This window comes from Phaseolus vulgaris, chromosome 8 (assembly GCF_051622355.1).
Source record: "Phaseolus vulgaris cultivar YP4 chromosome 8, ASM5162235v1, whole genome shotgun sequence".
NCBI lineage: Eukaryota > Viridiplantae > Streptophyta > Magnoliopsida > Fabales > Fabaceae > Phaseolus > Phaseolus vulgaris.
In genome coordinates this window covers 10,344,744-10,358,964 of record NC_143505.1, presented here as the reverse complement: position 1 = coordinate 10,358,964, position 14,221 = coordinate 10,344,744, and the positions used below count along the sequence as shown (strand labels likewise).

The 14,221-nt window shown below is 32.9% G+C and overlaps 1 protein-coding gene, 1 long non-coding RNA gene and 1 other non-coding gene across 3 annotated transcripts; 2 read left to right on the top strand and 1 right to left on the bottom strand.

Moving 5' to 3' along the window:
• Positions 1-725: 725 nt before the first annotated feature.
• LOC137825502 (beta-glucosidase 11) lies at positions 726-5,439 on the bottom strand. The gene is made up of 13 exons (XM_068631183.2): positions 5,130-5,439; positions 4,947-5,016; positions 4,769-4,824; positions 4,531-4,606; positions 4,283-4,354; positions 4,084-4,171; positions 3,698-3,950; positions 3,439-3,554; positions 2,159-2,379; positions 1,742-1,773; positions 1,554-1,641; positions 1,331-1,421; positions 726-1,198 (listed from the first exon to the last, which is right to left on the bottom strand). The coding sequence occupies exons 1-13, from the start codon at positions 5,259-5,261 to the stop codon at positions 907-909; spliced, it is 1,587 nt and encodes a 528-aa protein (XP_068487284.2). The 5' UTR covers positions 5,262-5,439; the 3' UTR covers positions 726-906.
• Positions 5,440-8,539: 3,100 nt separating this feature from the next.
• LOC150025404 (signal recognition particle RNA) lies at positions 8,540-8,843 on the top strand. The gene has a single exon (XR_016515259.1).
• On the top strand, positions 8,545-10,611 carry LOC150025403 (uncharacterized). Its single transcript, XR_016514529.1, has 4 exons — positions 8,545-8,893; positions 9,011-9,623; positions 9,776-10,211; positions 10,319-10,611. It is a non-coding gene; the product is annotated as an uncharacterized LOC150025403 (long non-coding RNA).
• Positions 10,612-14,221: the final 3,610 nt, after the last annotated feature.

Genomic DNA, 14,221 nt, shown 5'->3' with positions numbered 1-14,221 from the left:
ATACACAACATGAAAATACATTTTTATCATTTTCTTGCCACCCCCATAGAGTAACTTTCGGATTATGTAATCCGGAAACGCATTTGAAAAAAGACTTCCGGATTACATAATCCGGAACCTAAAAAGACTTCCGGATTATGTAATCGGAAAGTAATCATGCATCTGAAAAAATTCATCCAGATTATATAATCCAGAAGCTAATTACAATTTTGAAAAATGACTTCCGGATTATGTAATCCAGAATATTACAGAGGGGCATTTTTAAAATACGAAAATCTGTGGAGGTGAGAGAAGAAGGTATGGAGGTGCAGGAAGAAGCGGTCTTAAACAAGTCTCTTACTCCCATACTATTATTATTCTCAAGTTACAAGTGACTTGTATATGTAGACCTTAACTCAATAATCAGACACTACAATCAAAACTCCTTAAATAGTTCATCAATTCAACATAAACTTTACTCCTTTCACAACTCATCTAATAACTCTCCACCATTCAATAGGAACACCCTGATTATTACTTTTTAATTTGATTTAGAAAAATAATTTTTATTGTTAGTCTCAAATTTTTAAGCATGGGTTATATATTTGGCAAACACCTACGCTAAATACCAATTGGTTTTAGATTATATCTCAGAGCCTCTAGCTCATCTTAGTAATAACATATTCCGGCAAGCTCACTTAATTCGATAGACATCATCAACTTATATATTATATGCTTAATATCAATTAGACAAGAATAAAACCTCATTAAATTCTACGAAGTTCAAGTTACTAGCATCCATTATTCAATGATAATCTTCCCAAGTATGGGACCACTGCTCGTGTATGCCATATTTCTGCATGAGAACAGGAAGTTGTTACATTCAACAAAATCTAAAACTTTCATATGATTTTGACATCATAAACCTTATTCGCTCTGAATTTCAAACGTGTTCTGATTGCTTTGTGTGGCACTATGCAGTGAGGGGTTGTGTGAAAGCACACTGGCATTCTTCTCAGTTTCCTTGGTGATCTTTGTGTCCATAAGCTTCCCTTTCAGAAAATTTGAGTACCATTCTGCAGAAAGCTTAGGTTGCCTCCTTAAGTTTGGATCATTCCTATCAATGTAGTATAGACCATAACTTGATTCATATCCAACCAATAACTCGAATGCATCTAAGAAAGACCACACAAAATAACCTTTCACATTTAATCCACTCCTGTCATTGTGTCATAAACAAAGGAATAATATACAAAAGTTAGCTTTCCTGACACAATTGGCCATTATTTTTAAACAATGTGCACACCCTTTTTACTTTCCCACTTGAAAATGAAAATAAAAGGAAAAGTACCTGAGTGCAACAACCAAGCTTCTTATGTATGCATCCAAGTAATTCACCCTCGGCCAGTCGTCTAATGGTGAATTATGAGGTGTTTGTTGGCCTGCAAATCTAAAAATGCTTACCATACAACTACATAATGGGACAGCTGAATATGTTGATAAAAAAAACATGGAACTTTTTAATTCCAAAGGAGATATGCAAAGAGCATGTCATGAATTGGAAAATTTCATACCATTTTCGTGTATGTAAATGGGAACATTGCCATATGCATCCCTTAGTGAGTCTAAGATCCCTTGGAGAACTCCTGGAGTAATTGGAACCTAAACCAATCGGCAGGTTAGTGGAAAGTATTGAAGCTACATCCTTAAAAGAATACACAAATACATAGACAAGAATAGCACAATGTTGTTGCTATGTTACCACATTGGTAGATGAATCATTCGTATACATTCCTACAACCAGAAAGAGCATTAATTAGTGGTTTAACTTCCAAAAATTTGGAGGAACATGGATGACATCACAGACTGATTTCATCTACTAACTAAACATGCAATAACAGGAAGTAGTATTACATTTTACAAAGGATTTATTAACCTTTGATGGTGTAAATTATAGTAGTTTAGGGGAAGACTTGAACAGAGAGGTAAGAAATGAAAATGAAATTGTGAATCTGATCTATATGTTAAAATTAATGTTTGAGAAAAAAAAATTGCATACAGAAGAAATTCCATCAGGATGTGTCAAAGTAGCACAGGAAGGTCTTTAAAATATATTAGCAAATATTCAAGATCCAAAAAACCACAAAAATTCTAAGATGAATGGCCAAGCATGACATACTTTCAATTTCCGCTGATATGTCTGCTATGTAGTCTCTATTGTGCACCGGCAGGCTGCTAGGACTGTTCGTGACATAAAATGTGTAGTAAAAGTTTATTCCTAAGAAGTCGATTGAGCCCCTAACCAGATTTGATTCCTTTTGAGTGAAGGAAGGAAGCCTTGAACCAGCATTCTTCTTCATTATATCAGGATAATCTCCAAACGTAAAGGGATTCATAAACCTGCACTTACAAAACGAAGACAAAAGCCCATTGTATCAACTAATGTATAATTGAAAGCTATGCATTTATTTGCATGAGAAAATTATATCGGATTTTCACAAAATTTCATTACTAAATGTGATGTATGGGCTTTAAATCATGATCATTTAAGGAAGAGTAGAAAAGATCATCTACTAGAGAGCATCTAGTAGTATTAAGTTTAGTTAGATCATTTACCATCTACTACCTGTATCAAATGGTGTTTTCTCTTAGCCGTCGTTTTTTATTGTTTCCTTAATTTATATGTAGAGAACATGTAAAAAATGTTTATGCAATATACATAGTGTCGATACGTACTCTATGTATAGAACATTTCACTATAATTAAGTTGTTTTCTTTCATCCTTGTTATTGTGATTGTTGCGAACTAAACAATTGGCACCGCGTGTGAGGAACAAGAGGAAGAAAGAAAAAAAACAAGGTTGGAAGATATGACTACCAAGTTTGACATTGAGAGAGAATGACTTCGAATTATGTAGAATCAAAATTGAAGTTATCTTAATACAAATTGGATGTATTGATGCGACAAGGGACGAGATGAACATGTTAATGTCTTTGTTTCAAAAGGAAAATTCTGACATGATCAACAAAGCCAGAAGCACCATAACTTTGTGTCTAGGAGATACGACACTTAGGGAAGTTGTGAAGCAGAAAACTGTTCAATGTAGATGAAACTTGAGTAATTGTATATAAATTGATAGAAATGCAAAGGAAGCGATTCACTTTTCACCAGAGTAGTGTTGCATATAAAGAAAATCTTTGACACATAGACTCTATTTGAAGCAACAATTGTACTTGTTCAAGATGACAAAAAATCAAGAATGATGATAAAGCAGTTAGCAAATTTTAACAACATACTAAACGATTTGGAGCACATTCAAGTGAAGCTCGAAGATGAAATTAAGACTTTACTTCTTATTTAACGCCTTGCACAAGACATTTGGCATTTTTAAAATGCTTTGTTTCTTCACTTTACAGTTAATTTATTTGAAAGAAATACCATGCACAGATGGTTACTTACCACCCAATGAAGAAGTCTTGGAACCTTTGAGTGGCACTTACATCTTCAGTAGAATTTGTTCGTGGAAGAAGACCAAATGCAAGGAGATTAAACCCAATTAAGCCACGCTGCAAGCCCTGCAATCAAAAGAGATTGTTTTCCGAACTAACTATATGATGATTATCACCTCTAACTCTGTCCAGCTAGACTATGGTTCAAAATGCAAATAGAAGGCCCTTTGAGTGACAATGGAGTGGAACAGTTGTTACATTATTTTTACCTGATATTTCTTCCTATATATCCTAACAGCTGAAGCATGTGCTAACAACATATGATGGGCAGCCAAATATGGCTCAGTTGAGGAATTTCCTCTGGAACAGTTAGCTATAGGGAAAGAGCACCTCTGAGGTGGTATGAGTCCTACATCATAGCCAAATGCTGCTTGCACATTGGCCTCATTTAATGTAGTCCAATACCTAACTCTGTCTCCAAATTCTCTAAAGCACACATCTGCATATGCTGTGAAGTCTTTCCTACAAACATATATATAAATGTGTTAATCACAATAAATACCATTTTTCAATTTCATGCCAGATGTATTTTGCACAATCTCTATCTTGGACAACAATGGAACACAGCTAGAGACTTGAAGTTGGGGAACCATACACAACTCTTCGACTAACCCATCCTCCATATTCATCCTCAAGTGCTTGTGGTAGGTCCAAATGGTTTAATGTAACATGTGCTTCGATTCCTACATTATGAGAAATAAAAAAAAAAAGTAAATGTTCATCAGATAACCTGGAAGAACCCCTCTTAGGTGTTTAATCAAACTTTAAGAGAAAAATCTTGTTTTCCTACTAACCATGGCTTATCAATTCATTAATAAGGTTGTTGTAATACTGTAGTCCCTTAGGATTCACTAGTCCTCTTCCATCTGGTAATAAATGGTAATAAGATGGTCAGAACAGTTTGATCTTGGCAAGTATATTCAACTGGAGTCAGAAATTCATTTCCCCTAATTTAAGTAAGTGTATCTACACCAATTGCTTTTGACGTTTTATTTTAGAAATTGATTGAAGAATATCCCTGACAAAAGTTTGACGATCTCACCTGGAAAAAGCCTTGACCATGATATGGAAAATCTGTAGGCTTCTAAACCCATGTTGGCCATGAGCTGAACATCTTCCTGCAGAAACTCAAGGTATGCTATTCACTCAGAACAAACTAAGTCTTTTCAGGTGAACAACATGAATATAGAGCAGTGGTGAATATAATTCATGTTGTACATATATGTATGTATTCAACAGTTTCTTTTGGTTCTCTCTAGATATACTCCAGGATCACTGACCTTATATTTATGATATTGGTCACATGCAACATCTCCATCACCAGCATACATATCCCCTGAAAAACATAATTTGTTCGTTAAATTTCTCTGATCAAATAGTAACATTAAACCTTAAAAAAAGACATGATTTCAAAAGAAATGAAGCATTTTATACATGTGAGTGAGAGTAGGGTAATACCATTTCCAGAATGGGAGAAGGTGTCCCATATGCTTGGCTTCCTTCCATCTTCATTTGCTGCACCTTCAACCTATCAAACCACCCCAATTACAAATTCATAACATATGAATACAAAATGAGCAACAGAATGAGAAGACAAGAACAATGAAGTATTATAGTACTATAAGAGGAGAATAGAAGAACCTGATAAGCTGAAGCTGATGCATCAAAGACAAAGTCAGGAGGGAACTCATCTCTGCTCAAGGCATGAGCAGTAGGGTGGACTATGAACAATACTAATTCTATAACTGCAAAAACCTTCAAAATCAAGTCCATACTCTCTATGCTCTTCTTCTTTATGCCCTTTGCAATGTGTTAGTTTGTTGACAACCAAACACACTTCTTATGTTGCTGCTTTCTTCTTTGGATACAGTTAAAATAAGTAGTTAAGGGAAGACTGGTGAGTTAAAATATTTTTGAGAGGGAAGAGATAGAATGAATAATGACAAATGATGAAATGAAAGAATGTCTCTTGTGATAATTTTAAAATTTAGAAGATAAAATAATAAAATAAAATATATTAATAAGGATAAAATTTAAAAAATTGTGTAAAAAAAATAAAATTGTTATGAGTAGAATTCTCATTATATATATATATATATATATATATTTATAAACTACTCATTTATGATTGTGTGTTCGATTTTATTAGAAATTAAAAAATTATTTATAATGTTAAATGATAATTTGGTGAATTCTCAAAATTGAATTACGGATGTTTGTTCCTTTATTTTTATTTAAAAATTATAACTGAGTATTGTATAATTTTTATTACTGACTATTTTCTTTTTAAAAAATATTTTAATTATAATAACATAAAAAAAGAAATGAGAAATCTCATACACTGTTGCTACTTGCTACTGTATTAAAAAAACCTCTAGATACAAAATGTAACCTTCATATATAATTATTTATTATTTCTAATATAATATTTATATTTCTTCAAATAAATGTTTTGTTCAATCTATTTTAAACACAGGTAAATAGTCTCTATTTGCAGATTTTAAAATTTATATTGTATTTCTAAATGAATCCATGCGTTGCACGGGTCGTAGTAATTCTTATACATAAAATAAGAATATATTTTAGAGTGTCGATTGGCAACTTTTTAAATAAAATATTAATTTGTGTCTCTATTGATTTGATCTTTCAGTATATGATTACTTCAGTTGATTTGTCAAAAAGCAAAGCTAGTTTGACGAATAGACAAATATACTCCGTGTTTTGTTTGTATTGCATGGTGCTATGAAATTATTATTTTCCTTAAAATTTTAAAATATTCAAACGCATTAAAAAAAAGTCACATTTTATGAAGAAAAAAAAGTTGTATTTGTATTGATAGAGGGTGTGATGACTTATTCTTTATTTTTATTAGTATTTTAATTTTATTGATATGTAGAATTTGATATTGTTATTAACAAAATATTTAAACAAAATATTGTTATTAACTAAAGATGTGACCCTTTAGTAGATTGATATTTTTGTAAATGTTTACTATTCGTTGATTATAAATTCTATCATGTATACATTAAAATCATCACTATATATTTATTAATTATTTTCCTAGTAATTGAATAGAAAATTATTAGCATTTTTGTGTTTGATTGAAATGTTTATTAGTAACAAAAATAAATGAGATAAATGAGATAAAAATGTTTAATTCATTATTCATTGTTGATAAAAAAAAACAAAAATAAATGAGATAAATAAATAATAAAATTAATAAAGCAAGTTATTTAAAAAAAAAGTGAAAGTCTTGAACCAAAAATCTTACTTAATTCACATATTTTATGATTAAAAAAATAAAAGGAAGTTGACAAAAATAAAGAAAATTATACTTCCCTATTTTAAATAACACTCACACAATCTAGTTTAAAAATAAAGTATATCTTCTTCATATATTTAATAAAATGATAACCACATTTCGTTCTAATTTTTAAATGAACATTTATCTTCCCTATATGTTTTCGAATAAATATTTCTAATGTTTTTAATAAAGTGACGTTCTTTGCCTTATTTTATTTAAAAATAACATATATTTACTAGAACTTATATATAAAAACTAAAAGCTAAAGTAATAAACATAAAAGAATTAAATGAATTAATAATAGAAAAATTCTTTTAATTTTCTCAAATGATATTCATACATTGTTGGAAAATTCATTTAAATGAAAGTTTGTATTCAATGAGTAAATAAAACATTACTTATTATATATAAAGATTTTTTTTTTCTGTGTCATATTTATTGAAAGAACTTTTTAATGGGTCTCTCCTCTTTCGAAGTTTTTATCATCTCTTTTCTAAGCTTGATCTCTATATATATGGTCTCATTAATAGAACATTTGTTTTTTTTTTTATCTCACTAAATAGGCTAAAAGTTACATTAGATGTTTGGTTTATTATGTCATAGTAATATATTGATAAGATATATACTAGTATACAGCGGCATAAGTAAAGAATCAAAATCTCACTTATGTAAGATTGATTAGAAATGGTTTGGGTAAATAATATTGTGTGAGAAACAATTTCTTCCTAGATTAATGAGAGTGTTTAATGTGGTATGATTTTTAGTCCAGAAAAAATTATTCCCTCCTTCTTATGTTGTTGCTTTTATAGATGATTTTGTCTTGAATAAAATTTGGAATTGTCCAAAATTTCCAAGTAACAGTAAAAACAAATTAAATTTCAGATATAAGTTGTGAATCTTGATTTCACTTAACTCACCACTTGGTCGTCTAGGGATCGATTCTCTTAATTCGCTCATCTTTTGGATATAATGCTCACAAAGTGATGATGACGTCTCAAATTATGTGTAATAATTGATCGCTAGAAACTTAGATGTCACACAATCTTCAACTTCGAATTGAGTAGGCGAAGATGCTTATCTAACAAAGTTTATGAAAAACAAATCATATACATTAAAAATAGTAATTACAACTTTACTTATTTAAATTTCAAGCTCAACTATACCATGTTAAAGGTTGAGAAATTATAGTTTTCTAAGAGTAATCTATGTGGTTAACATAAAATTATTTAGAAAGTATGATAATTTGTAAAATATTTTTATTTATTTGTCAATATTAAAAACTTTGAGTGAATGTATTTTATAGTTATTTTTTATGAAGAAAAAAAGTTGTATTTTTTATGAAATATTTTTTCTTTGTTCAAATCTTGTAAAGACATTAGTAAAAAATTCAATCAAAAAATAATTTTATTAAAAAAAAACACATTAATGATAACTAATGAGAAAATAATGAATATGATTAATGATTTTAAGAAAACCAATTAAATTTGTATATTTTCACAGATTTGTATAATTTTATTTAAAGAAACAAATATTAGAAAATATAAAGAATAATGTTCTTCCTTTAAATAGAATAACTGGATTTAAGAAGACATAATCTATCCTCTATATCAAAACATTATATTATTGTAGTTTGGCAGATAAAAGGATGTAATCTAAGAAAATGTTCTGCCTCTAATTTGCAAGTCCCACATTGAGCAAAATATAAATAAGTCAAATCTTTATAAGCATCTGACAAGAATGTCAGCTCGCCGAGTTGGGTAACGCCAACTTGTGACTCATGTGAGGGCAATATGGTGGTGGGATAGAACTATGGTTTCATTTGGTTGGGCTTTGATTGCAAAATGCAGGCCTGCCCACTCCAAGTTGAGAGTTGAACCATGGGACCTGAGCGAAGGCTTGGGTTTCTTGGTTCCTAAAATGGAGGGCACAGCGTGAGGCTGGATTCACAGAGCAGCGAAAACTTCCCTCTCCCGACAGTGGAGGGATAACAGGCTGCTGCAATCTCTGCCCTGTATGCCTAATGAGCCTGGTTTCCTTAGACCATCACATTTTTTTTAATTTTTTTATGAACTCATCACAGTAGTGGTCTTCAATTCATAAGGTTAGTTGCGTGTATGCATTCTTTATTGATCTTCCATTTATACTTTTGTGCCTTGTTCTGTGTATGTGGTAATTTCTGAGTAAGAAATTTTCAATTCCAAATCCCTTTTCCTGACAGTGCATGCAGGGAAATTTAGTTTTGGGACACCCCCTCATAGCTTGTTGTTGCCATATAATGAAAGGGAAGTAGCATTTTTTAATATTCCGTTCTTCAGTATTTCACCTTCAAAATTATTATATGAAAGATTTAGATGCTTGAGCTCAGTGAACTCCCCAAGAAACTCAGGAATCTTACCAGACAAGTTATTTCGTGAAAGATCTATGTCAACTGAACCTCTCAAATTCTTTAAAGTTTGGGGGATGTTTCCATCAAAAGAATTTCCCTCCAAATGCAACTTTTCCAAGCTAATGCAACTGCCAAGAGAAGATGGAATGACTCCAGAAAAGTTGTTCTCAGACACTGAGTTTGTTGCTATAAAGGCTGAGTACCAATAAATTTTGGCAGTTTCCAAGACTATAAGGGTTCTTCCCTCAAAGTTGTTCTCCTCTAGAAAGAGTTTTATTAATACAGACAAATTTCCAAAGGAGGATGGGATTCTACCTGAAAATTTGTTGACATTCAGATACAATTCTCTCAGATTTTTCAGCCTACCCAATGCGAAGACTACCAGTTAGACGGTTTCCTTCCAAAGCTATGAGGGCCAGGTTATCAAGATTGCCAATTCCAACAGGTATGTTTCCATGTATTCCATTGGAATTAAGGGCAAATGTGTTCATTTGGCTTGAGAAATTAGCAATTGCCTTAGGCAATACTCCACCAAAATTATTTACTCCTAGACGTAAAACTTGTAGAACAGTGAGCTAACATCATCTGTTTTCCCAGTTCCCAGTCTGCTGTGTTCAAAGCTAAGTCTAGTTAACCTGTTCAAGACCCCTAAGTTCGTTGGCAGTGCTCCAGTGAGACCATTCAAGGAGAAATCAAGAATCTCTAGTTTTGAAGCATTTAACAATGATGCAGGGACAAATCCTGTGAGATTGTTGGCCGCACCAACAAATACTTGAATGTAGGAAGAGTAATTCCAACATCATCTGGTAAGTTCCCATGAAGATGGTTTTGAGTAAAAGTGAAATAGTATAATGAAGATTTGTTGTAGATTGAAGAAGGAACTGAGCCAGACAAGTAATTCCCATATAGCACCAGATATGTCAAGCTTGATAAAAGGTCTATCTCGTGTGGTATGCTTCCAATGAAGTTGTTTAACCCAAAGCTAATTTGAGACAAAGAAGAAAGGTTTCTAATCCAAGTTGGGATTGTTCTTGTAAGATTGTTAGCTCCTGCAGCTAGTACTTTCAGTTTTATGCAGTGACTGAGATTACTTGGAATACTCCCACCAAAGTTATTATAGCTGAAGTTTGGATGTTGCAGGTAGAGTAAATGATGGAGATCAAGCCCAAGAGAACATGGAGGCCACTCATCAAGCTCAAGAAGAGGTGGAGGCACAAATGGAGGATGCCCATGGAGGTCAAAGTCCACCTCAAAGGATTACAAGAAGCATGTTCAAAGCCTTGGGAGCAAGAGGACATTTATTTTCTCTTTTTGTAGTGTCTTTAGTTGAAGGTGCTTAGAGGGAAACCTTAGAAACCTCTTTTGTTATAGCATCTTTTAGGTTTTAAATAGGACCTTTAGGGGGGTGTATTAGTAGATAGGTGTAGGTGTAGTTTTTGGGAGGTGTCATAGTAGAAAAAGGTCACACCTCCCATGTGACTTGTTTTTGGTGGGAATTTCAAATGAGTTTATTTGAAATTTCCCACCTATTTTTCAGCACCTTAGGCTATAAATAGAGGTGCTTCCTTTGTAAAATTCAGATTTGATTTTATCTAAAGAAACTATACTCAAAATTGGAGTGAGCATTTGGAGAGCTTTTGAGCTTCTACTCTAGTCTTATCTTGAAGGACCATGGTTTCCTCAAGTGGCGGCTTGCACACTCATCTAGGAGCATCCATTCTTCTAGTGGCGTGATCATTCAACCATTCCTCCATCTTCATGAGCATTCTCTTCTCCTTCCTTTCTTCTTCTTCAATTTGTTCATGTAGCCTTGAGTTTTGAGTTGTTTTTGTTTTGGTTCCTTTAATTTTCCAGCACCTATTTTCTGTTTGCTTCTTAATTCTGTTCGGTACTTTTGTTTTTAATTCAATTCTGTTCGGTCTCTTCTTTTCATTCTCCTTTGTTGATTCAATTTGACAATATTTGGTTCATCCAAATGAGTTTGGGATTTGGTACTTGTTATTGGTGAGTTCTTGATTTTAGAACCATGATCCAACTTCTAAGAAAGTGCCTCTACATTTTCCAGCTCAAGGTGATTCCTCAAAGTGTCAAGAATCTTGTTCTATGTGGCTATTGGAATCACATCATGTGGTATCATGAGTCTTAGGTTCATTCTTGTTTAATTGTTGAGTTGTGTGCACTTTATTTCAAGAGCTCTTTAATTTTTCTTGCAATTTAAGTTTCTGTTTTAGAATTTTAATTGAGTATTCTTGCTGTTTTTCTTTTGCTCCAAGTGTTTGTGGAAAGGTTTATGGCACTCATAATTCTTATGAGTATGGTTGCTCTTTTGGAATGGCATTATCCTTCCTAGAGTTTACCTTAAGCTTCCTTCCACTTGTTACAATTTGTGTTGTGTCTTTTAATTTTTGAATCTTGTTAAGTTTTGTCTTAGTCATGTTATTCCATATATGTCATTACTTCTAGTAGTACTTTTATTGTTTTGATTGTTTCTTGCTTTGGTGTCATATATTTTTTTCTGAATTGATGTTGATCCTTTGAGCATTTTCTTTTTAGCATTGAGTTCATACTTGTATTCTAGACCTATACAAGTTCCAATACATCATTTTCTATTATGTTTTTGCTAGTTCATCATCCTGTTTTTTTATTCCTATTAGGATTCCTCTGTTTCTGAAAAAAGTGCTTACTGTTTTTCCTTATTGCAATTGATTTACGTACTGTAAAATTCTGAAATTCTGGATTTGAGATATTGAAAGTGTTAGAAAAGAATAGAAAAAAGAATCATTCAAAAATATGAAGTACACAAAAAATGATAAATAAAATAAAAAAAGTGTACATTCCTGCCGAAAAAAATACGGTAATCTGGTAGTGATTTTAAAAAATTTATTTCTCTCAATTGGCTTACTGTTTTTAATTGATTCCAGTGCCATTTTTGAGTTAACATCTTGAAGTTTCTGTGGTATAAATTTCATAATCCAGTTCGCTCTACAACGTTCCAGTTAAATCAGTGAATATCAAACACAGTTTGCATTAAAAAAAAATTTCCAGTAGCTAAATTTTTTTTGTTTTCTTCATCTACTCTAGTGCTTTTCCTTAGGTATTCTTTTGTGTGCCTACTTTTCTCATTGAGTTCTTTATTTTCTTGATTGTCTTTCATTCTTACTCTTTGAGTTTGTCTTACACATAGTTTTCCTTTTGCAATTACCTTTCCTTGCTTATACCTTTTCTTGTTTGTCTTTATTGTTTCATTGGTTTTGTGGTGGTTTGCTCTTAAGATTGGTGTGCTTGCTTTGACATATTTCATTTGAGGATTCCAAGGCCTCAAGATCAGATTGGTGCAAGAACATTATTTCTTTGAGAGTGATATCTTTTCAGCCTTAAATTCACTTCGGCAGTTTCAATTGGAAAGCTCACTGTTTTTGCTAATTTTTAACTTGTTTGCTGTTTTGTGTGTTTGCTGTTTTTTAATTACAAATGGCTGGATCTTCAAGTGATGCATCCTCTAAGCAGAATTCTCCTTCCAAAGCTTCAATTCTTGGTGAATTACATGAAGCTCAAAGAACAATTAGAAGGTTGGAAGAGAAATTGCAAAAGATGGAGGTCAAACAAACTAGACCATCTCCTTCTATCCATGATGGACATCATTCTCATAGACCATCTTCAAGAGCTTCTTCAAATGATGTTGGCCGTGAAGATGAGCATAGGAGAAGGAGACCTCCACCCCAAGTCCATGGACAAAGACATCATCACCAAGGGGAAAGAATTCACTACGGCAATGGCTTCTACCATGATGCAAAGTCCAAGCTTCCTTCGGTCAAACTACCTTGTTTTAATGGTTCTAGTGATCCAAATGTGTATTTAGATTGGGAGGCTAAGTGTGAACAAATTTTTGAGATCCATGAGATCCAAGATGAGCATAAGCTCAAGCTAGCCACCCTAGAGTTTAGTGATTATGCCATGAAATGGTGGCATGGGATTGTAAAGGACATTATCTATCACAAGGGTCCTCCCGTGGACTCTTGGAACTCTTTAAAGGATCATATGCGCGCTAGGTTTGTGCCCCCACATTTTAGGAAAGACCTCATGTTGAGACTCCAACGGTTTCAACAAGGCACGCTAAATGTGGATGAATATTATAAGGAGCTTGAGACGCTTGTGCTTAAAATTGAATTAGAAGAAAGTGAAGAAGCCATGGTTGCTAGGTTTGTGAGTGGTCTTAGGAAGGATATCCAAGACATTGTTGAGTTACAAGAGTATTCATCATTGGGCTCTTTAGTTCATCTTGCAATGAAGGTGGAAGCCCAACTTGCTAAGAAAAACTCTTTTAAAAATGCTTCCAATAATGGATACTACTCCAAGTCTTGGAGAAACAAAACTTCTTTTTCAAAACATCCTTCCAAAGATTCTTCTTTCAAACCCAAGGAATCTAAGCCATCAACATCTAGACCTAAGTCTCCCACTAGAACATCTAACACTAAATGCTTTAAATGTATGGGTTATGGTCATATTGCTGCAAATTGTCCTTCAAAACGAAGTATGTACATGCATGAGGGCATTGTAGTTAGTGAGCATGATTCGGATTCTTCAAAACATTCATTGCATTCTCATGCATCTAGTGAGGAAGAGAGTGAATGTCCACTTGAAGGGGACTTGTTAGTTGTGAGAAGACTTCTTGGACAAGTTTCACAACCTTTTGATGAAAGTCAAAGGGAAAATATTTTCCATACAAGATGTCTTATTCAAAACAACATTTGTTCCTTGATAGTGGATGGGGGTAGTTGTGCAAATGTGGCTAGTACAAGAGTAGTAGATAAGCTTGGATTGCCTACTATCTCTCATACAAAGCCCTACAAATTACAATGGCTTAGTGAAGTAGGAGAAATAATTGTTAATAAACAAGTCCTCATCCATTTCTCCATTGGAAAATACAAAGATGAGGTATTATGTGATGTTGTGCCCATGGAAGCCACTCATGTTCTTTTGGGAAGGCCTTGGCAATTTGATAGAAAAGTTTTACATGATGGCTTTACCAACAAATTATCTTTT

What these genes read in the sequence shown, in the direction of transcription:
- LOC137825502 (XM_068631183.2), bottom strand. Translation starts at nt 5,261, where the DNA reads ATGGACTTGATTTTGAAGGTTTTTGCAGTTATAGAATTAGTATTGTTC. An exon ending in ATGATTCATCTACCAATGTG is followed by an intron (nt 1,642 to 1,741) that starts GTAACATAGCAA and finishes CGATTGGTTTAG; the next exon opens with GTTCCAATTACTCCAGGAGT. An exon ending in AGCTTGGTTGTTGCACTCAG is followed by an intron (nt 1,199 to 1,330) that starts GTACTTTTCCTT and finishes ACACAATGACAG; the next exon opens with GAGTGGATTAAATGTGAAAG.